We start from the raw sequence: 24,054 nt of genomic DNA on the forward strand, positions 1-24,054 counted from the left end.
TGCACTTTGTTTGATTGGACAAACACAAACCAATATCCTTTCTGCCTATAAACAAATTGAAACTCACTCATTGAATTGTTTGTAAAGGTTAAAAGAAAAAAGCACTTTCTTACAGAGCGTGGATGCAAAGACTGCCACGCTTGATACGATATCAGGTTATCACCACCATGAGATCAGCTTAGCTCGGTGTAAAGACTGGTGACAATTGCTTCTTTGTTTATTCTCTACAAAATAGCAAAATGTAAAAAAACTAAAATAGTTTTGATCAAGAACTATTTTGAAATCCTGGCTAAATAGGTTTTGACGTCTAAACATGTTTTAATTGAACAATGAAATGACTCAAAGAGGAAGCAGGACCTCACTACAATATAGCGTTGAAAAAGGTTGTATGTAACTTTGAAACCTTGTTCTTTTCAACTAAATGAAGCCCAGACGACTTCTGTCCTGCATCGAAACCTCACTGTATGTCAAGTAGGAGTTTAAGAGAGAATATTATTTATTTTATTTTATTTCAATGTTGTTTTTTGTGGTTAAGGTGTGTTAGTTTGTTTTGGTATTGTTGACCCTGGTAGAATGGTCTCTTGTACTCCCTTCATTGTACATGAGGGTCTATGTATGTATGCTTTCTGTGTTTGACAATGTCACAAATAAATCATATATAAAAAAAGGGTTAGGGTTAGGGGTTAGGGTTAGGGTTAGGGCTAACCCGGGTTAGGGTTAGGGCTAACCCTAACCCTAACCCTAACCCTAACTTCAAACCCTGCACCTTGTTTGATTGGACAGTCTCAAACCAATCTCCTCCCTGCCCCTCTCTAGGTGTTTTGGTGAAGACACTTGCATCAGCATCCTGGACATCGATGCGGTGGTGATGGTGCTGCAGCCCTCTGAGCCCCGGATCACCATCACCGGCCTGGAGAGACTGAATCTGCCGACCTCTGACCTCCAGGAACCAGAAGGAGTCGCTCTGTTCCAGGACCTCCACGTCATCAGCACCGTCACCAGGGCAGACGCCGCTGCGCAGCACACAGGTATGGACTGTCCGTCACACATTTCCTTTAAGTTGGACATTTGATTTCAGGTCTTTGATAAACTGGCAGAGCTCATACTGTGTTCCATTTAGCGTTTACTTTTCTTCTTCTGACGATTCAGCTTTCTTTAGGAGGAAGCAAGCTGATGGCAGAAAACCAGACAGACATGGTTCAATGGTAACCAGTGGTGTAATGTTGTGAAGCACACTTACTCAAGTGCTGTACTGAAGTTCCATATTGGGGTACTTTACTTATTTCCATGCGATGCTTCCTTCTACTCCACTGCTATTTACTCATTACATTTGCAGAGGTGGGAGAAGTACTCAGATCTTGTACTTGAGTAAAAGTAGAAGTACTCAGATCTTGTACTTGAGTAAAAGTAGAAGTACTCAGATCTTGTTCTTGAGTAGAAGTACTCAGATCTTGTACTTGAGTAAAAATAGAAGTACTCAGATCTTGTACTTGAGTAAAAGTAGAAGTACTCAGATCTTGTTCTTGAGTAAAAGTAGAAGTACTCATATGATATGAGTACTTCTACTTTTACTCAATTACAAGATATGAGTCATATCTTGTAATTGAGTAAAAGTACTCAGATCTTGTACTTAAGTAAAAATAGAAGTACTCAGATCTTGTACTTGAGTAAAAGTAGAAATACTCAGATCTTGTACTTGAGTAAAAGTAGAAGTACTCAGATCTTGTACTTGAGTAAAAGTAGAAGTACTCAGATCTTGTACTTGAGTAAAAGTAGAAGTACTCATATCTTGTAATTGAGTAAAAGTACTCAGATGTTGTACTTGAGTAAAAGTAGAAGTACTCATATCTTGTAATTGAGTAAAAGTAGAAGTACTCAGATCTTGTACTTGAGTAAAAGTAGAAGTACTCATATCTTGTAATTGAGTAAAAGTAGAAGTACTCAGATCTTGTACTTCAGTAACAGTAGAAGTACTCAGGTCTTGTACTTGAGTAAAAGTAGAAGTACTCAGGTCTTGTACTTGAGTAAAAGTAGAAGTACTCAGATCGTGTACTTGAGTGAAAGTAGAATTACTCAGATCTTGTACTTGAGTAAAAGTAGAAGTACTCAGGTCTTGTAATTGAGTAAAAGTAGAAGTACTCATATCTTGTACTTGAGTAAAAGTAGAAGTACTCATATCTTGTAATTGAGTAAAAGTAGAAGTACTCATATCTTGTAATTGAGTAAAAGTAGAAGTACTCAGATCGTGTACTTGAGTAAAAGTAGAATTACTCAGATCTTGTACTTGAGTAAAAGTAGAAGTACTCATATCTTGTAATTGAGTAAAAGTAGAAGTACTCAGATCTTGTACTTGAGTAAAAGTAGAAGTACTCATATCTTGTAATTGAGTAAAAGTAGAAGTACTCAGATCTTGTACTTCAGTAACAGTAGAAGTACTCAGGTCTTGTACTTGAGTAAAAGTAGAAGTACTCAGGTCTTGTACTTGAGTAAAAGTAGAAGTACTCAGATCGTGTACTTGAGTGAAAGTAGAATTACTCATATCTTGTACTTGAGTAAAAGTAGAAGTACTCATATCTTGTAATTGAGTAAAAGTACTCAGATATTGTACTTGAGTAAAAGTAGAAATACTCAGATCTTGTACTTGAGTAAAAGTAGAAGTACTCATATCTTGTAATTGAGTAAAAGTACTCAGATGTTGTACTTGAGTAAAAGTAGAAGTACTCATATCTTGTAATTGAGTAAAAGTAGAAGTACTCAGATCTTGTACTTCAGTAACAGTAGAAGTACTCAGGTCTTGTACTTGAGTAAAAGTAGAAGTACTCAGGTCTTGTACTTGAGTAAAAGTAGAAGTACTCAGATCGTGTACTTGAGTGAAAGTAGAATTACTCAGATCTTGTACTTGAGTAAAAGTAGAAGTACTCAGGTCTTGTAATTGAGTAAAAGTAGAAGTACTCATATCTTGTACTTGAGTAAAAGAGGAAGTACCGGTACTCATATCTTGTAATTGAGTAAAAGTACTCAGATATTGTACTTGAGTAAAAGTAGAAGTACTCAGATCTTGCACTTGAGTAAAAGTAGAAGTACTCAGATCTTGTACTTGAGTAAAAGTAGAAGTACTCAGATCTTGCACTTGAGTAAAAGTAGAAGTACTCAGATCTTGTACTTGAGTAAAAGTAGAAGTACTCAGATCTTGTACTTGAGTAAAAGTAGAAGTACTCAGATCTTGAGTAAAAGTAGAAGTACTTAGATCTTGTACTTGAGTAAAAGTAGAAGTACCAGAGTGTAGAAAAACTCTGTTAGAGTAAAAGTCCTGCATTCAAAATGTTCCTCAAGTAAAAGTAGAAAAGTATTCTCATCAAAATATAGTGAAAGTAGCGACAGTGAAAGTAGTTGTTGTGCAGATTGGTCCATTTCAGAATAATATATATGATATGTTTTATAATGATTGATCATGAAAGTGTTCTCACAGCTGGTGAAGGAGCAGCTAGTTTGAATGACTTTGTATACTGCAGGGTAGCTGGTGGATTTACTCCAGGTGGAACTAAAGTCTGATTAACACTTGATTAGATTTCACATCATTCATCCACTTCTGTAACTAAAGGTATTAAATACATGTAGTGGAGGAAAAGTACACCATGAACTGTAGGGGAGTAGAAGTATGAAGTAGCATAAAATGTCCCTCAAAATTGAACTTAAGTACAGTACTTTAGTAAATGTACTTATACTTAACACCAGTAGCCTACTGGGTTATGTAGGCTACATATTGCGTTGTGCATTGAGAGTGGACCCCCGTTCACTTTTAATCATGAGTTTTTTGGATGAGCGATTCTCAGAAAAGCTCCAAAACAGGAGTCTCAGCAATCGGTCCATTACAACAGGAACTGAACAAGTTCAACAAAAGGTACCACAGTGGGAGATAGGTGCCTCCATGCAGGTGGAAATCTGTCGAGACTAAATCTTTCATCAGTTTTTCATATTGATAATCTGTTCACTCATTCATGCTCAGCGGTGCCACCTGTCTTGCTATCACAACAAACCTGAACAGGGAAGCAGAACCTTGCGTAACGCCTCCTGGGAATCTGCAGCACTTCTTTCATCTGGCACATCTGCATCATGAACTCAAGAAACAAAAGTTTTGCTCTCACACTGCCAAGTTCGGTCTTTTAGTGAGAGTAAAGGTTATGAAGACTATATCCATCTACATATCTATCTATCTATCTATCTATCTATCTATCTATCTATCATCTATCTATCATCTATCTACCTATATATCTATCCATCTATCTAACTATTTAACTATCTATCTACATATCTATCTATCTATCTATCATCTATCTATCTATCTATCTATCTATCTATCTATATATATATATATATACCTATCTATCTATCTATCTATCTATCTATCTATATATCTATCTATCTATATATCTATCTATCTATCGATCTAGGTAGATAGATACTTTATTAATCCCCAATTGGGAAATGATTTTGTTACAGGACCAGTGTCATTGAAATACAAATAATTAAATAGTGGAATCATGTTAACAATGAAGTAATGCAATGTAATGTACCACTGGTTTGATACAACCATATAGTAGCCAAACACCCCAGTAGGAGCCCCTCCTCAGCAGCAGTAATCTACAGTTTAAGCTGGATCCTTCTGTTCTGTCTCTACTGGCCTCTCCAATATGTCACTCTCAGTGCCTCCACTCTCCTCTCTGTCCTCCTGTGCCTGAGACCCCATCCTGTTAAAAGAGACCTCCACCTTCAACAAGACTGCTTCTCCATTCAGGGTCCCAGCGCCTTGACCAAGAACCTAATCAGTTTGACATTTAAATCCCAGCAGCTCTCCAGTCTCGTCCAACGATCTCACCGCCGAGGCAGGAGCAGAACCTGCCGCCGCTCGCAGCCAATTAGGAGGGAGATAAGCCGAGCGAAAGGGAGGTTTAGCCATCCTTTGTGTGTAATGCGGCGCAGGAAGAAGAGCAGAAAGTGGCATAGCTTTCAGGAGTCGCTGGGGCTCTTTCTGCTGGAGAAATAGAGACCGCAGCTGGGGGGACGAGATTAGCTGGAGGCCAGAGAAAGACACAAGGAAAGAAAGAGGGATGAGGAGAGTGTGTGTGTGGGGGGGGGAGAGGGAGGTATGATGAAGTTCCATAATGGGCAGATTCTGCGTTCACTCGGGGCTTAAAGGATTCCAGATGAATCACATTTATTTTCGAAGGGCATGTAATACGTTTCTTTTGGACCCTGTTAATCACCCCCTCGCCCTCTCCTACGCTTTGTCTCTCTCTGTCATTCGTTTGTCTTTTCATTGAGCCTGCTCAGCACTGCCTGCTTCCCATATCACTTTCATATAAAAGTCTCTTTCCAAGGCTCATGCTGATGCCTTTTACTCAAAGTCAAGGTCACCAATTCTCTCTTGAGCTCATTTCTTAATGCCCAACTCTTTTAACCAATTTGCTTTAATGGTCGTTATCTGTTCTCTCCTTTTTCTTCTGCTTTCAAGTTTTTTTTCACTTTCGGTTTCAGTGGGTATCCCAGTGTCTTTCAGTCATGCTTTCAATGGACCGTGCTTGATTCTTCCCCCATCCCGCCCACGTTGAAGCTCTAAGTCTCTGAGCAGACACTGTTCCTGGGACAGTCCTGTACTCAGGATGTACTATTAGACGCTAGCTTGTGTTTGCTATTGTAATTGTGTCATTCCTGTTGGAGATTTAAAGGGATATCTGATCCGCTTTTCAAATCTCCGCGCGTTCCTATGAAGCTGGTTATAATACAGGAAGGAATCCATATCTACAAAGTAACCGTTAACAATAATCTACTTTAATGGCAATATGACAATGCAATACAATCATTACAATACAACATGATATATTACAGTTATATTGTAATGCTTAAGGAGTAATGCCGGCTTACTCCTGCTCTAGTCCGCATACTGCAGAGCTACTTTCACCCGAGGGCAGCATGTGAAGAAGAGGCCGAACGCCAGGGATCCACCGGATATATACCAGAGTAAGAAGGAGGGGTTTGGTGTTAGGTCAGCTGGTCATCTTTTCAGGTCACCTCATTGGGAGACGCAACGCAGCAGGAAACGCAGCAGGAAACCACACAGGCTCACTTTCCAACAAAAGGTCTCAAGGCCTGCATACCCACACCTCCCCCACAGAGCCATAAAACCCTGTTTACTCCAACCAGCCCAGAATGTTTATAGCCATTTGTAGTCCTTACATTTATGAAAGGATAAAACAGAGAAATCAATATAAAACACAAACGCAGGTATTGTTTGAACAGTATTCACTTAACTGCTACTGTTGATAACCACCAGAGAAACCCAAGGGACCTCTCTTAACATCACAACCACTGTAGCTCGTTCTAAGTTGAATGCAAATCAGGACATGCTCTCACCTTCCCCCATCTTCCTTTGTCCTCAAAAACACATGTCAACAGGCCCCAAATCCAGCTCACAGTTTTACCCAAATTATTCCCATTTTAAGCTTATCCATAGTTTGCTAACATGAATAAATACAAATATAACTCTACAAATCCCCCTTTTTATCTCCTTCTCCAGAGATAAACTTAGACAAGGCATTTTGAAATATACCCACGGTCATTCTTTTCTACTGTGTCCGTAAATCCATCCGAAGCTGGTATTCAGAGTACTTGAAACCTTCATGGAGACCGAACACCACTTTCCATGGCAGTGAAGGAACCATGAGGGGGTAGCTGAGTGCTAGAATCATCAGCCCCCCCCCCCCCCCCCCCCGGAGGAATAGCCCACAAGGACAGCTAATAGGGAGGCGGAGATGCAGCTTGCCCTTCACGGGTAGAACTGATCAGAGCGAAGTAGACTCCTCTGCTGCCTCGACAAGTTCCCTGTGCCGTCCTGGCTTGCCGTGTCTTTGTCTCCCAATCCGCTGACGGCAGCTTCTGGGCTGCCTGCTAGAGAGATGTCTTCCTCCTCCTCGTCCTCCGGCCCGCTGATGGCGGCTTCCGGGTCGATGCTGTAGAGATGTCTCCAGGGTCCTCCTTCTCCGGCCCGCTGATGATGCCTCCCGGGTCGTCTGCTGTAAGGATGCCTCCAGGGTCCTGCTCCTCCAGTCTGCTGCTTCCGAGTAGTCCACGTCTGCCAGGGCCACGTCCGTCCTGATGTCGTCCCCTGGTCCTAGTAGGTGGTTTCCCCGCCGCACACTGGCTCCCGTGGTACGAGCTGTCCCCCTTTTCTCCCAGGCAGACGGCATAAGAGGTCCGCTGGGTCACTCGGTCGGGGTCGGAGAGCCTGGGGTTGAGCCACTTTGTCCTCGTGCTTCTCGGGTCCCCCTTTTGGCGCCAGTGACCTGTGTGGAGAAATCTGATACAACTCCCTCAAGCCTACGCTCAGCTGTTTTGCCCCACTTGGAGCCTGTTGGTGGGGTGTCTTGAAACAACAGCCGTCTGTGAACAGGTTTTCTAAATTAATTGTAGACCTCCTATCTGCCAGTGCAGCTTCAGAATCTTAATACTTGGATTGTGCCAACTAAATAAGAACCCCAACATCTTTAGGTAAACTAAATAACATATTTCAATAGCTCTGAATTTCTGACAAACATCCGTGTTTATTTTTAAATGAAATCCTATTTAAAATCCAAATATAATATGAACTGCTAATGTTTCTGGTAAAGAAACACACTAATGTTATGGATTCAAAAACAACCAAAATCACGATACTAACAAAGTGAATGATTTCCTGGTGATACTGCTTTTACCTGTCAGTGCTTAGATATTATCACGCTGAAAAAATGAATACAGAATTCCAACAAACTGTCATCAAATGTCTTTCTATTCTAAATTTAGATGAAAGGTATATCCCTATAATGACCTAAACAATAAAGTCTATGGCTTTTACTCCTTTACCAGGCTAGTTACATGATGTTGTCTAAATTAAATTCTGTCTCATTACATTACTATGTTTTAGCTTAACTTAACTGTAATATGTTCTTTCTACATTTCAAACCTCAGTTACTCTAATGTCTGTTAAAATATTACAAAATTGTTTCATTATCACAGGTCAACTTCTTCGGTTTCACAGTAGCCCCTTGGCCACTGCTTCTTTGTTACCTGCTATAATTCAAATCAATATTTAGAAACATCTCAACATTCATCAAACAGTATCTTATCCCCAGATATGGAGCAGGTTAATTACATTCAATGCTCAATCCTTAAAAGAAAAATGTAAATTGTGAATTTTACAGCCATGTTAACATTTATACCTTATACTCACTCCCCCCTTTTACACATGAAATCATGTGTAACAAAAGCCTGTAATGGGAGGGGAACAAAAACTGTCAGGTAATTGGTTAGGGACATAACGAACATTATTATCATTATTTCCACAGTGAACACTTCAGTGAAAAGAAGTGTTCCTCTCCGTCCTTCAGGCCTAAAAGAAACAGAATCTTCAGCTTTTACATTTGCAAACCGCCAACTCATGTGAGAGGAAAATATCACATGTGCGGTTTCCCCTTTTTGTGGAATTTTTAGGAAACCTCTCGTTTCCCTTGGAGCTCCAAAATAATATGTTAGTCCAAAAACATGCTTGGTTAGTTATTGTTTTAGAATCATGCAGTTACACTGATCACATGCCGGCATTCATTCACACTCACACTGTCTGGTTGTCATGTCAAGTTTGGTCAGGTTCACCCCAGAGTCAGTCATCCACAGTGCCTTGTCAAGTTACACTGTCGGTCAGGGTCAAAGGTCAGTTGGTCTCCGTCTTTTTTGGCCATGTGTCGTGCTCTGCAGAGACTTTGACATTTCAGCATAGGCCAGTATCCTTTGTCTACAAAAATATGTCACGATTTCAACTATAATTTTCAAGATGATTCTCACTTGTCATTGGGACTTCCGCCTCCCACTTTTCCTGAAACTTGGTACAAAACTCACTTCCTTCGAGTACCACTACTACTGCAATCCAATTACACCTAATTAGTATTAAAATGTCTAATGATCTATTTCAGAAACTTTTGTACAATAACTATTATCTTGAGTCAAAACATTACTAGGATCTGTGTCGCTCTGCATTTCATAGCTCATTATAATTCTGGTCTACTTAAAAAACGATGTTAAACTCTTTAGCAGTGTGTGGAACCTTGGGTGTCCGAACATGCAACAATTACTCCCTCCTTTATCAAGGATTTAAAACCGAAGTCTGGTAATAACTATGCCACAATGGTGAAATCAACACTCTAGATTGGAATTTAATATGTGGCTTGGCACTAGCCATTAATACAAACAAAGATTTGTCCTATAGAGTGGTTCCTAAAACTATCCTTTTAATGGTGATCAATATTGTAACCAATGAGATCACTACTTTATTCACACGTGAATAAAAATGTCTTAAAGAATGATTTGTTAACATGATGAAAATATTGAAGAATATGGTTCTACTCTGTCAGTGTGTTTTAGGATGATTATCATTTTACTTTAATAGTTTCCTCTTTACTGCTATTTTTAATTTACCAAATGATTAATAAATCTTTCTGTCTTTACGTATTTATGAAGTTAATTCAAGTTATTTAAATGTGCGTTTCGTGAATAAGTGTGTTTATGTGTAACTCACTCATTCCCGTTCTCCTTTCCTCCTCCCCTGGTTTTCTCAAGCCGTGACCCCGGCCTCCTCACTTCTAATCGACCATGCCAACTCCTCTGATTCTGTCTTCTCTTCAGTCCATCAGCTGTTGAATCCATCCGCTGTAACTTTTGTAGGCAGCCATTGGCCCAGTCACATCTGCAGCCCCATCATGCCACTGTTGTTGCACTCCTCCTTTACAGTCTCTCTGCTGTTTTTATGGAGGGCGGATTCTGCTCTCATGTCTATTGTGCCAAATCTCGCGGCGCAGTTTGGAACTTCATGTCCTGTTTGAGGGACCGATGAGAGTATCTCTCTGTATGTCAGCATGCTGGTTTGGTTCTGGATGCCACAGGTGGAGATAGTTCTGGCTGCAGTCTTGATGTAGTCTTGTTGTTGTTGTTGGTTCAGCTCTGGTTCTCTGTCTGTACGATGGAGAAGGAGGAGTCTCCTGTTGGGTTAGGTCTCGTTGTCTGCTTGGAGGGTCGGGATCAAAGCCTTTCTAACTCAGAGGGGGAGTCCAGGTCCCGGTACACATTACCTATAAGAAGTCTAGCACACTGATGTTAAATAAATCCAACCCTTTCCACTCTGTCTCTTTCTAATCATACTATCTGTCTTAGTTGTTAAATGCCATCTAAACAACATAATTAATGTCTACTTATGATATTACAAAAACTAACTCCAAAAATTGTTTCATCCATTGTTACATATTTACCCAACACAACTCTGAAATACTTACATGTTTCCAGCATCACATATTCCACACACTATGAAAGAACATCTCCATATCTTCTCTCATTTTAAATCCCACTGTTACTTCGAACAATAGTAAACCTGCAGAGCACACCAATCGGATCACAGTAATGAAATTTGAATCAAGTGTAGGCCTATGTCTTCTTTCTGAACATTTATTTATATTGTCTACATTTGCAAACAGTTCGAGTGTAAAATGTGTTTTGCACAATGTATTTACACTCTACAGATTCTTGAGTTTACTCATCTCCTGGTGCTGTCGTTGTAAAAAATGTTCAATCCCTTATTGTTTTGTACCAGTTTACCAAACAATACCGGCCAGCAATGTAATGATTAAACTCTAAGCTCGCATAAGTTTCAAGGGTGTGATACCCCCTTTCAGCCACTAGATGGCAGCAGCAGAAGTTTCAAGGGTGTGATACCCCCTTTCAGCCACTAGATGGCAGCAGCAGAAGTTTCAAGGGTGTGATACCCCCTTTCAGCCACTAGATGGCAGCAGCAGAAGTTTCCAGACAAAGGGAAACGCTCTACCTTGGTTTAATATATAACAGACCTCTGGCTTTAAGCTTTTAGCATTGGTCTGTTATTTAAACCCCAGTTTTAAACGGCGACTCGATCTGATATATCGAGTTTTCAGGTTTTGCCGTGCAGGATTCAAACCTCGCATTCACACAAACTGCACCATTTCTACGCCACTCAGGAATAAACACCTGCAGATCCGCGCCAAACTGCTCTATTTTACGTCACGCAGGACTTTCGTCTACCTGTCGATCCACGTTTACGTTTTGTATATAACTTTCCTAACATAGTAAAATATGCATTGTATATTCCATTTAAACTATAAAAACACTGTGAAACGCCTACAGACAATCCTAAAGTTTTAGCGTATCCAATTACAGACAGGCGACTTTCATCGTCTGCTTACCTTATTTGCAAAGTTGCAGAGTCCTGCTGATTGTCTGAGATGTTTGAAAGCGTCTGAATTCTTCCTCAGCTTCGTTATAGACGTCGGGTCACCATTTTGTTGGAGATTTAAAGGGATATCTGATCTGCTTTTCAAATCTCCGCGCGTTCCTATGAAGCTGGTTATAATACAGGAAGGAATCCATATCTACAAAGTAACCGTTAACAATAATCTACTTTAATGGCAATATGACAATGCAATACAATCATTACAATACAACATGATATATTACAGTTATATTGTAATGCTTAAGGAGTAATGCCGGCTTACTCCTGCTCTAGTCCGCATACTGCAGAGCTACTTTCACCCGAGGGCAGCATGTGAAGAAGAGGCCGAACGCCAGGGATCCACCGGATATATACCAGAGTAAGAAGGAGGGGTTTGGTGTTAGGTCAGCTGGTCATCTTTTCAGGTCACCTCATTGGGAGACGCAACGCAGCAGGAAACGCAGCAGGAAACCACACAGGCTCACTTTCCAACAAAAGGTCTCAAGGCCTGCATACCTACACCTCCCCCACAGAGCCATAAAACCCTGTTTACTCCAACCAGCCCAGAATGTTTATAGCCATTTGTAGTCCTTACATTTATGAAAGGATAAAACAGAGAAATCAATACAAAACACAAACACAGGTATTGTTTGAACAGTATTCACTTAACTGCTACTGTTGATAACCACCAGAGAAACCCAAGGGACCTCTCTTAACATCACAACCACTGTAGCTCGTTCTAAGTTGAATGCAAATCAGGACATGCTCTCACCTTCCCCCATCTTCCTTTGTCCTCAAAAACACATGTCAACAGGCCCCAAATCCAGCTCACAGTTTTACCCAAATTATTCCCATTTTAAGCTTATCCATAGTTTGCTAACATGAATAAATACAAATATAACTCTACATTCCTCATTGGTGTTGACGCAGGATTCAACACCAAGCAGGGCAACGCACATGCCACATTGAAAAACCAAGTTTCAACTGCAGCCACGTTCAAAGTAGTTTGAAAAGAATAAAAACAATCCATACATTGATTGAACAAGTACATAGAGAGCAGTATAAATATCATATTTCCTTCCTTAAATGTTACTCTTAACATCATGTGCTTTTGGTTAATGAAAAATACCCTCTCCACACCTTTCCAAAATGGCCAATTTATGGCTAATGGGTTACACACCCAGCAGACACAGAGCAGCTTTAGCATTCATTTAAAGTTGTGTTTACGTCTAACGGACAAATGTAAATCCAATATCCACCACTTTGTTTTCTCTGTTTTGTTTTCCAACAACTACTGAGGGAGATGTGTGGCTCTTAAGCTGCTAACTCCACAATGTGTTCATTTCATTTCAAACCTTTATTTAGACAGATAAATCCCATTGAGATCATTGATCTCTTTTTCAAGGGAGACCTGCTCAAGTAGTTCCACATGAAACATAAAAACATAAATAGAACAACAAAAGGACATCATACTGCATCATTTACATAATTATCCACATAGACAGGTACCAATAGCTTCCGATTGAGTAGCATCCAACCGAGCTTTAAAAACATTTAGTGGCACCAGATTGTTCAGTTTCCATTTAATTTGCAGACTATTCCAAGACAGAGGAGCTGCGCATCTAAAAGCTGTCTCCCTAAGACAGTCCTAGCAGTTGGCACATTTAATAAAACTACAGCATTCGATCTCAGGCAGTAGCCACTTACAATTCGCTGTGAGATCAGGGAGCAGATATAGGATGGAAGTTTCCCTAACATGGCTTTGTATATGAAAATGTACCAGTGACTGAGCCTCCGTACAGTTAGTGAAAGCAAACCAGCCCTTGCATACAGGGTACAGTGATGGGTTAATGCTTTACAGTTTGTCACAAATCTCAGTGCGCTGTGATAGGCGGCATCTAACTTGATCAGGTAATAGGCAGGTGCATTCATATATATCAAATCACCATAGTCCAGCACAGGTCAAAAGGTCACAGAGCCTTTTCCTGGCCTCAAGTGAGAAACAGGACTTGTTCCTGTAGAAGAAACCTAGTCTAACCCTCAGCTTTTTAAGCAGGTTATTGACATGAAGTTTAAAAGTGAGACAATCATCAAGCCAGATACCAAGGTATTTGTAACAGGTAACCACTTCAAGTTGTATTCCTTGCGTAGTTACAATATTTAAAACAGGCTCTGGTGTCTTTTTAGCTTTAGAAAAGAGCATTACCTTGGTTTTATCAACATTTAAAAGAAGCTTTAGTTCAGAGAGCTGAGTCTGAATAATGTTAAAAACAGCCTGTAATTTAACACCAGCCTCCTTAATGGAGGGACCTGCACAGTACATCACGGTATCATCCGCATAGAAATGTAAAGTAGCTTCATTCACATTTTCACCTAAACTGTTGATATATATAGAGAATAAAAGTGGACCTAAAACAGAACCTTGTGGAACACCATTAGTGATGTTTAACCACTCAGAAGACAGCCCATCAAAGTGAACACATTGGGACCTTTCAGAGAGGTAGTTCACAAACCACCCACTGCATGGCTGGATATGCCAATACTGACCAGCCTCTGCTTTAAGATGCGATGATCGACGGTATCAAACGCTTTGGAAAGGTCAATAAATAGAGCTGCACAACTCTGCTTATTATCTAAAATACTCGCCACATCATTCACCACTTTCATTGTCGCAGTGATGGTGCTGTGTTGCTTTCTGAAGCCTGACTGATGTTTAGACAGGATATCATTTGTACATAAAAACACCTTTACTTGTTCACTCACTAGGCGTTCAAGAACCTTAGCCAGAACTGACAACTTAGAGATAGGCCTATAGTTATTTAATAAGGTGGCCTCCCCTCCTTTTAGCAAAGGCAGGACATACACTGACTTCCATACTTTTGGAATTGTGTTTGAGCTGAGGGAGAGGTTAAAAAGAGAAGTGAGAGGTGGAGCAATAAAATCTGCAGCTATCTTTAAAAAGAAAGGCTCTAAACCAAGGATTGTCTCGTCCCTTTACTCTAAATGTACGCAGGGGTGCATGTCTATCAATGATCTCCATAAAACCAAGATAAAAATAAGACCATGCAGTTTCTACATCAGCACACAGATCGATTTTCCCCCAATCAAACCCAAACAGGTCATGAACAAAACCCTGCTCCGCAAAATGTTTTGTGTCTCTCTTAATGATAATGCAAGGTTTACCCTTTTGGACCTTAGTGTCCCTAATTGTGGCTACAGCACAGTGATCACTCAAATCATTAGCACATACTCCCACAGATGAGTATTTATGGGGAACATTAGTTAAAATGAGATCAATTAGGGAGGATTTATTAGGGGACTTAATATTAGGGCGAGTAGGACTGTCCACAATCTGAGTAACATTTAAAGAGATACAAAGGTTTTTAAAATCCTCTGACACTGCAGTTAAACAGTCCCAGTTAAAATCACCAAGTAGCACTATTTCCTTGTAGTCTAGTTGTGATAAAAGATTTGCCAACGAAGACAAGGAGTCTTTGACAGCTGAGGGGGGTCTGTAACAGCCCACGACCATGACCTGTTGACCCTTTGCCACTTCTATATTGAAGGCTAACAATTCAAATTGCTTACTGATAGATTTGGAAACTACAGCGGTTACACTGAACTTATTCTTAACATAAATGGCAACGCCACCACCTTTATTAGGCTGGTCGGTACGATACACATTAAAACCATTTAAGGCAATGTCAGAGGCCAAAATAGATTTGTTTAGCCATGTTTCTGATAAAACAATGACGTCAGCGTCAGTCGAGCTCGCCCAGATACGGACAAAATCTAGTTTACCTAACAGACTGCGCACATTCAAGTGGATGAAACCCAACCCAGACCTAGCTTTAAAATCAGCAGGAGTAGCGATCTGTCTACTACTACTGGGCGGTCCAGGGTTAGGTTGTACAGCTGGACAGTAATAACAATGAGTTATTCAACACAACAGTGTTCAACAGCAAGTAGCTAATTCTGTCTGTTTGGTGCTGTGCATTTAGAGTACAATTGCTTCATCAGAGCCGTTTGCCTGCCGCTGTGGAGAACTCGCTAACAGCTCACCAAAAACAATAAGCTAACAGTCTGAAGAGCAACGTAAAGTTAATGTGTGCTTACTCACACATCCAGCAGTCCAATATTCAGCTCTCTTTTCGCTCTATGTATTTTTTCCAACAACTCCTGGGGGTCATCAGTCTCTTAGCTGCTAACTGACGCAATATGTTCACCAGCAAGTTGTTAATTGTGTCTGTTTTGTGCTGAGCATTTGGATTGCAATTGCTTCATCAGAGCCTTTTGCCTGCTGCTGTGGAGAACTTACTACCAGCTCAACAAAACAACGAGCTAACAGTCTGATAGGCAAAGTAAAGCTAATGTTTGAATACTCACACATCCAGCTGTCACAGAGCAATGCTAGCATTACTTTAAAGTTGTGTTTATTTCCACCAGACACATGTAAATCTAATATCTGTTTCTAACTGCTAACTCTCACAATATGTTTAACAGCAAGTTGCTAATTGTGTCTGTTTGGTGCTGAGCATATGGATTGCAATTGCTTTAGCAGAGCTGTTTCTGCATTAAACAGCTGCTGTGGAGAACGTGCTCAACCAAAACAATGAGCTAACAGTCTAAAAGGGACGCCAACGCTACATGAAATAATATAATATATATTATAATATAATCCCCCTTTCACTGAAAGCAACCCTCAACTAAAGGGCACTGTAGGAGCCATATGTTAAAATGTATCATTTGATATTATGTGTTTACATATATATATATTTGAACATTGTAATTCTTTGTTATTAGTATTATTATTAGGGCCGGGACTTTAACGCGTTAACTAAGATTAATTAATTACACAAAAATTAACGCGTTAAAAAAATTAACGCATTTTAATCGCACTTATTTTTGCACCGCGGAACGTTTCTCACTGGATGAGTTTCAGGCGTACCGATTATACTGGAGCACCAACTAACGTTCATGACTTCAGACAACAACAAACCACAGTGAACAACAGTGGGAAATGTTGTTTTAAAAAACGGAGGGATGGAAGCGTCGATAAGAGCACGGTTGTGTGCAAATTATGCAAAAAGGAATTCGCATATCACCGCAGCACATCAAGCCTCAAGTATCACCTCAATGCAAAACATATAGCAGCTAGCGTGGAAGCTAGCGTGGACGTTAGCCTCTTTTATCGCGTTCACACCAAAAAGAGCCGGTACTAAAATTAGTTCATGAGAACCTTTTTACCCCCACGAAAGTCCCTGCTAGAGAGCAGAGAGCTGCTAGAGAGCAGGGACTTTCGTACGGCTCTCTTGTGAGAAAAGAGCTATATTTCTGATTGGCTGGGCGGATTGCAAACCACGCCCCGTAAAACTCCCAAAAAGTTTTGTGAAGCCGCCATTTTATTATCCTCGCATTAGCATTATTAGCATTATTAGCATTATTAGCATTAGCCCAGCGCAGAAACGCAGAGAGACTAACTTATGGCAACACAAAATAAAACATGGGAGCGGTGGAGATGAGGAGGTGTCGGCGTTCTGGCGATTTACTCGGAAGGCTTCAGTTAGAAGCTGCTGGGACTCCCAGCAGCTTCAACTGAAGCCAGTCCCCTAACTCCGGGGACTTCCGGCCGGGGACTTTGGGCGGCAGTATACGCCGTGAAGTGGTTTGCGGCCTGCCAGTAAGCCCAAAGCAGAAGAAGAAGAAGTGACGTCAGCGGCTTCATTTGCCTAATCCTCCCCCAGGTTCAAAGAGTTCTCATGAACTAAGTTCTCATGAACCTTTGTGGGAAAAGTACTGCGGTGTGAATGCGCCTAATGGTATACTAAAATCCATGTGAAAAAAATTGCTTCTCACTGTTCTTAGGTCAAATATTTATATGTGATTAAAAATGCGATTAATTTCGATTAATTAATTATAAAGCCTCTAATTAATTAGATTAATTTTTGTAATCGAATCCCGGCCCTAATTATTATATCATTTATTTAAACCAGCCGTTGAACATATGTGTTGTGTTTGTACTTTGTTTTAAGTAAAGAGTCAACCAAACTTTCCTGAGACGTATTTGTGTTGGAGTCAAGCTTATTGCTACTTGTGGAACAACCCAGTCTCACGGCATTTTGTGTTATAGTCACGAAAATAAATGTAATCTATTGATTCGTGTTCACCAACACGATGTTCCCCTTTTCATCGCGTCACACAGAACGATTTTAAAAGTAATCTATTTCTATTGGTAGTATGTTTCGTGCCTGCACCACGTCTTTTTGTCCGGTCGGGTCTTGAAAGACCGGAAGCTGTGGGGTTCATACAAACATTTTCTTACTCAATATCTTACCCTAAGCCTAACCCTATCCCTTTTATTTGAAATTCTATAAGGTCGGACTTTTTTTGCCATCCGTGAGCAAAAGAAATTGGGCTCAGAATACTGACATCTGTACTTTTTTGTTTTGTTTTTCCTTCTAATGTGTTATTCTTTGGTGCAGGCACGAAACACACTACCAATAGAAATACATTGCTTAGTGAACACGAATCAATAGATTACATTTCGTGACTATAACACGAAATGCCGTGAGACTGGATTTTGTGGATATGTACATTTTTGGATTAGACAGGACTACAAGCCTTTTTAAAGAAGTTTCTCTTCTGGAACACAACTTTCTTTCTACTTGTTTTGCTCAATGCACTCCCTCTTTTTCTCCACCTCATCTCTCTACTTCCCCAGAGACCCTCCGTCCACACACACACACACACACACACACACACACACACACACACACACACATATCTGTCTTCCTCCATCGGGAAGCTATTAAATGGGCAGAGCCGGTTTCCTCCCCAGGGGGAGTACGTTGAGGGAGAATGTGGAGGCTTGTGCTTAGCAGACTGTCGAAGGTTCCCAGCAGGGGGGGTGTCTGACTCTGAGGGGACTTGTTACCACAGCAGCTCACGGCCCTGTCTGTGTTCAGAGAGTTGACGAATAATTGGAGTCTGGATGTAGGAGCAGGTGTGTGGTGTCCTGGATGAATTATGGTTCTTCAAAATGTTCCGGGTTTTTCTCCTGGGAACGTTTCGGCATGGCAGCAGCAATTAGACTGCTATGGGACAGCCATTGTTACCTTCAATGTACAGTGTTAGATTGTTTTGGTTTTGATATGAACTTATGTAGCCTCACTAGCAGAGGTGGAAGAAGTACTTAGATCTTTAATTTAAGTTAAAAAGAAGATGTATCATAATCAGTAATAGTACATAATAATCTATTAGTCGATTTACATGTTGCATGATAGATAGATAGATGGATGGACAGACAGACAGACAGAGAGATAGATAGATAGATAGATAGATATAGAGAGAGATAGATAGATAGATATAGAGAGAGATAGATAGATATAGAGATAGATAGATAGATAGATGGATGGATAGATGGATGGACAGACAGACAGACAGAGAGATAGATACTAGTAGATGGATGGACAGATAGATAGATATAGAGAGAGATAGATAGATATAGAGATAGATAGATAGATATAGAGATAGATAGATAGACGGACGGACGGACGGACGGACGGACGGACGGACGGACGGACAGACGGACAGACAGACAGACAGACAGACAGACAGACAGATGGATGGATGGTGCAATCACACATAACAGACAGTATAAGTATAATTTAATATATAAAGTATGAATAATATGAATTTGCAGAACTATCACATGAATGAGGAGAAGTTGTTTTATAAAATGGAAGTACTCAAGTAAGGTAAAGAACCTCAAAATGATACTTCTGTGTTTCAGTAAATGTACTTTCCAAAACTTGTAACTACACTGAAAATAGAAATGGGCTTTCAAAAAAACAGCGACACAATTCAAAATAATATTCTGAACTATAAATAGGAACTGACACTACATCCAAGTTCTTCGTGTTTTAAAATCCTAGGATTAAACCATGAAGAAAATGAAAAGGGCAAAGAATCCTTATGTATTTTCTTTTGATAATAGGCATCACAGAAGATAAATAACAGCAGCCTGTGTATTGTGTGTGTGTGTGTGTGTGTGTGTGTGTGTGTGTGTGTGTGTGTGTGTGTGTGTGTGTGTGTGTGTGTGTGTGTGTGTGTGTGTGTGTGTGTGTGTGTGTGTGTGTGTGTTTGTAGCACACCGACCGGGGGTGCAGGAGGAGATCATTCATAACTTGGACTACTGTGATGTTCTGGTTCTGGGCGAGGAGCTGAGGCCGGAGCAGGAGTCGCTCCAACTTCAGCGCAGCGCTCTGCTCGGGAAACATCTCGACGCCACCAACTCCACATCTGGCATGTCCATATACGGTATGTTACTATGGTAGCAAGTAGTGGAGTGCAAATACTTCGTTACTGTACTTAAGTACATTTCTCTGGTATCAGTACTTTACTCCACTGCTTATTTTTCTGACGACTTTTTACTTTCTACTTCTTACATGTTGAACTCAAATACCTGTACTTTCTACTTCTTACATGTTGAACTCAAATACCTGTACTTTCTACTTCTTACATGTTGAACAAAAATACCTGTACTTTCTACTTCTTACATGTTGAACACAAATACCTGTACTTTCTACTTCTTACATGTTGAACACAAATACCTGTACTTTCTACTTCTTACATGTTGAACTCAAATACCTGTACTTTCTACTTCTTACATGTTGAACTCAAATACCTGTACTTTCTACTTCTTACATGTTGAACACAAATACCTGTACTTTCTACTTCTTACATGTTGAACACAAATACCTGTACTTTCTACTTCTTACATGTTGAACACAAATACCTGTACTTTCTACTTCTTACATGTTGAACACAAATACCTGTACTTTCTACTTCTTACATGTTGAACTCAAATACCTGTACTTTCTACTTCTTACATGTTGAACACAAATACCTGTACTTTCTACTTCTTACATGTTGAACACAAATACCTGTACTTTCTACTTCTTACATCCTCTTCTCCCTCGATCCTCCTCAGGAACTGTCATTACTTTGCTTAGCAGTGGTGTGTTATCGAGTATTATTTATTATAGCACCTTTCATAGAAATACAATTAACAAATTGCTTCACAAGAAAGAACAAAAGTTCAAATGAAGACCACAGAAACATGAATACAATAACAACATGAGGCAGACATTTATAAAACACAGACCACATAGAGTCCTGAAAGGAACAAACACAAGAACAGAACACCTCACACACATCTCAAGTAGAAACAAAGCCAATGTAAAAAGATGGGTCTTCAGTCATAGAAGTCAAGCTTCTACACAGAGACTGCAGAGCGGATGAGTATAGGGAGAGAGTTCCACAGTTTTGGAACTACAGTATAATAACCCCCTGCTGTGTCCTCCCTCAGGTGTGGACTCCATGTCTAACTACGAGCAGGTGATCCGACAGGTGCGCTACTATAACCTGCGGCCCGGTCAGATGACAGAGAGACGGTTTCGCCTCACCTGCTCCGAGCTCAACGGACGCTACACCAGCAACGAGTTCGACCTGGAGGTCAGTGTGAGCTACGGCATGATGTTGATCATGATAAGTGAATTTAAAGGTCTCCTATTATACTGTTTTTCATCAATATATTACAGGTCTCAGATATATACAGAACCTGTCTCTGATTGGCTGAAACACCAAACAGATCATTGCAGCATTACCCATAATCCCCTCTGTTTCAGCCCTGTTTCCAAAGTGCTGATTCTCTGTCTGTTACTTTAGATGAAAATAAGGAGCCCCTCCCCACGCCCCTCTGAGAGACATTTGGTTACAAAGAACTCAATGGTTCTCTAGTGCCCCTTTCACACCAGCGCTTTTTCAGCTCCGGCTCGGAGCTGGAGCCTGAAAAGCGCCGGTTTTTCCTGTTCACACCGCAGCGGCGCCGGCTCTTAGCTCCGCAATCCGGTTCACTTCCAGCTCCAAAAAATTGTCGGTCTAGAGGCAAGAGCTTCGGAGCTAAGAGGTGGCGTCGCTTACGTCTCTCTATACGTCAAGGCGTGCAGGAAACTAAACCCTCCTCCCCTGAACATGGGTCGACTGTCATGCCTGCCTACAAGCAGTAGTGCTTATAAACACACTTTATAAAGTCAGGCAACACGAACCAGGCTTCGTGTGATTCTGTTTATGTGTACCTTACTTTGACCATCCGTTCACTGTTATTGATCATTGTGGAGAGAGGCAGACGTTTTGTTTTGTATTATAGCAGCTATCGGATGGAATCAATACATGGGCTGCACAGGTTGTCGTGTCCGACTATCACAAGTAGAATCATAATAAAAATACGCTGGTAAAATGTGCCTGTAGAAAACGGTTTATGCCACAATAGGATAGCAATAGCAAGTAGTCAGTTTAGCTTCGGTTGCTATGCTAACATCACCCATGTTATACCAGAGAAACTTTCATAACAGCGTTGTGATACCAAACAGCGTCAATTCAGACTGACACACATTCACTTAGGCTAAGGGGAACTGGGGATATGTATCAGCTGCTTGTGTGAGTCGGACAGTGAATACTTTAGAGCGGCCGCTGCAGTGTGAGCTAACCGGGAGCTAACGGAGGAGAATAAACTCCCGTGGAAGAGCAGCCAACACTGCTGCGGTCGGTAAATGCTGCAGAAACACATTAATAAACAATGAACCACGGCACTCTGGAGCAAAGTATAAGGTTGGAGAAGTCGTTATTCAATTTAATCTGGCTTCGTGTGATTAAAAGCAACACGATCATCGACCCGACGCAGTTGTTGTTGTTGTGAGCGCCGTAATGCCGTTGGGGAGCAAATCAGCGATGTAAACGGTGACGTCATGACGCAGCAGCGGCAGCACCAGTCGGGTGCTGGGCGGTGTGAACATAGCGGGAGCAGAAAAGGGAAACCGGAGCTGAACCAGAAAAGCTCTAGCTCGGAGCTAGAAAGGGAAAAGCGCTGGTGTGAAAGCCGCATAGGAGGAGATTCAGGTGATAAGGTGGGGGGGGGGGGTTACCTTGGTTGCTGATTGGCTAATGGTTACACAAGACAAAACATCGTTATGACATCATAAAGTGGCCAAAATCTGATCAGCTCATTTTCAGACAGGTTTTTATAGAAATGGACCCTCCTCTCGCTGCCTCGATAATACCAACAGGCTTTTTCACAAATGTTTTTCATTGCAAGGTCAACTGCATTGCCTTATAGTTCACACCAAATGCTGATGTGGCTCATCATATGTGACAGTTATCTGAATATCTTTGGATTTTGGTCGGATTGTTAATCAACAAAAGAAGCTGAAAACCTCACCTACAGGAGAGCTGAGTGTTTCTATGAACACTCATTAATGGAGAGAAACATCAGTTCATTATTTGATCATAAAGCGTTAGTTACAGCCCAGCTGATTGTTAATGCAGTTCTCCTGAGTGCCTTTACTTTACTTAAGTTAAGTAACATTGGTGGGGAAAAAAGATGGCATGTCCTGCCCATCTATTAATATAAGATGAATTTCCCGGAAATGTAGTGACTATGCAACAACATTATCCGAGGGCTGACAGGACATGAACATGAAACTATTTTCAAACATCATAACTATCACTTATGACAGTCAGAAGTTGGAAACCGCAATTTGTCGCTCGAGCCAGAGCAATAAAGTGGACCAAAGTGACTGAAGAGACTCCGGCAACATGTTCCCTTTGAGAGGAAATATTAAAATGAAGCCTCAGAACGTATCGACTTTCACCCTTACTGTAGTTGCATAACGACGTTGGGAAATTAGCAATTGAAACATGATATGCAGGAAAACCTCAACTCGAACGCAATTCCACTCACAACATTTTGTAGGATGGAAATTGCGTGAGAAATGTGATTATCTCCAACCGTGTTAATGACAAGCTCTCAAATCAAACCAGTGCTCTCAACAGCAGCTGAACACACGGACCGATTGGTTCAACATATGGAAAGACGGCACTCTGCGCACTTCACCCTCTCCTATAGAGACCCTGAACTTCTGAGGGAATCAGGCTTCTCTGGCAGTCCACTTGTTATACACTCGCTTTATGAAGAAGCTCACAGTGTCGGCTCACTGCTGTGTGTGTCTGTCCTTGGACTTATTCAAACAGTCTCTGCCGCTTGTTTGAGGGAACAAAATGTTTCACTGACATGGTTTGAACCTTGGAGGCTGTCGGTGAATCTGCTTTACATCTCATTTCCTGTATTGCACTGACTCGGTCTCCCAAAAGGCGATTAATTCATTACATTGCTATTTACCTTTTCTCTCAAATCTTCACTTTATCATCGTCTGGAATATATATCAGCTGCATGAGGCAGGTTCAGGTGAGAGGCTTTGGGACTGAATGGATGTCAAATTAGGACTTTATTCTCCTAAATCCTCATCTGTTTCCCACCCAGGTGTTCAGAGGTGGGAAGTAGTGCAGTACAAATACTTTGTTACTGTACTTAAGTACATTTTTCGACTTTTTACTTTTACTTCTTACATTTTGAACTCAAATACCTGCACTTTCTACTTCTTACATGTTGAACACAAATACCTGTACTTTCTACTTCTTACATGTTGAACTCAAATACCTGTACTTTCTACTTCTCACATGTTGAACTCAATACCTGTACTTTCTACTTCTTACATGTTGAACACAAATACCTGTACTTTCTACTTCTTACATGTTGAACCCAAATACCTGTACTTTCTACTTCTTACATGTTGAACACAAATACCTGTACTTTCTACTTCTTACATGTTGAACACAAA

The 24,054-nt window shown here is 40.7% G+C and overlaps 1 protein-coding gene across 1 annotated transcript in view; it reads left to right on the top strand.

The window, feature by feature from the left end:
- Nucleotides 1–24,054, top strand: part of LOC117536199 (calsyntenin-2-like) — a gene marked incomplete at its 5' end in the record, with an annotated part of 180,449 nt that overhangs the window by 143,032 nt on the left and 13,363 nt on the right. Inside the window, 3 exons of the mRNA XM_034200966.1 lie at nucleotides 817–1,028; nucleotides 19,466–19,636; nucleotides 20,688–20,833. Coding sequence (XP_034056857.1) covers nucleotides 817–1,028; nucleotides 19,466–19,636; nucleotides 20,688–20,833 — 529 coding nt within the window. The remainder of the gene's footprint in view (nucleotides 1–816; nucleotides 1,029–19,465; nucleotides 19,637–20,687; nucleotides 20,834–24,054) is intronic.

Source organism: Gymnodraco acuticeps, unplaced genomic scaffold, assembly GCF_902827175.1.
Source record: "Gymnodraco acuticeps unplaced genomic scaffold, fGymAcu1.1, whole genome shotgun sequence".
In the NCBI taxonomy this organism is placed as follows: domain Eukaryota; kingdom Metazoa; phylum Chordata; class Actinopteri; order Perciformes; family Bathydraconidae; genus Gymnodraco; species Gymnodraco acuticeps.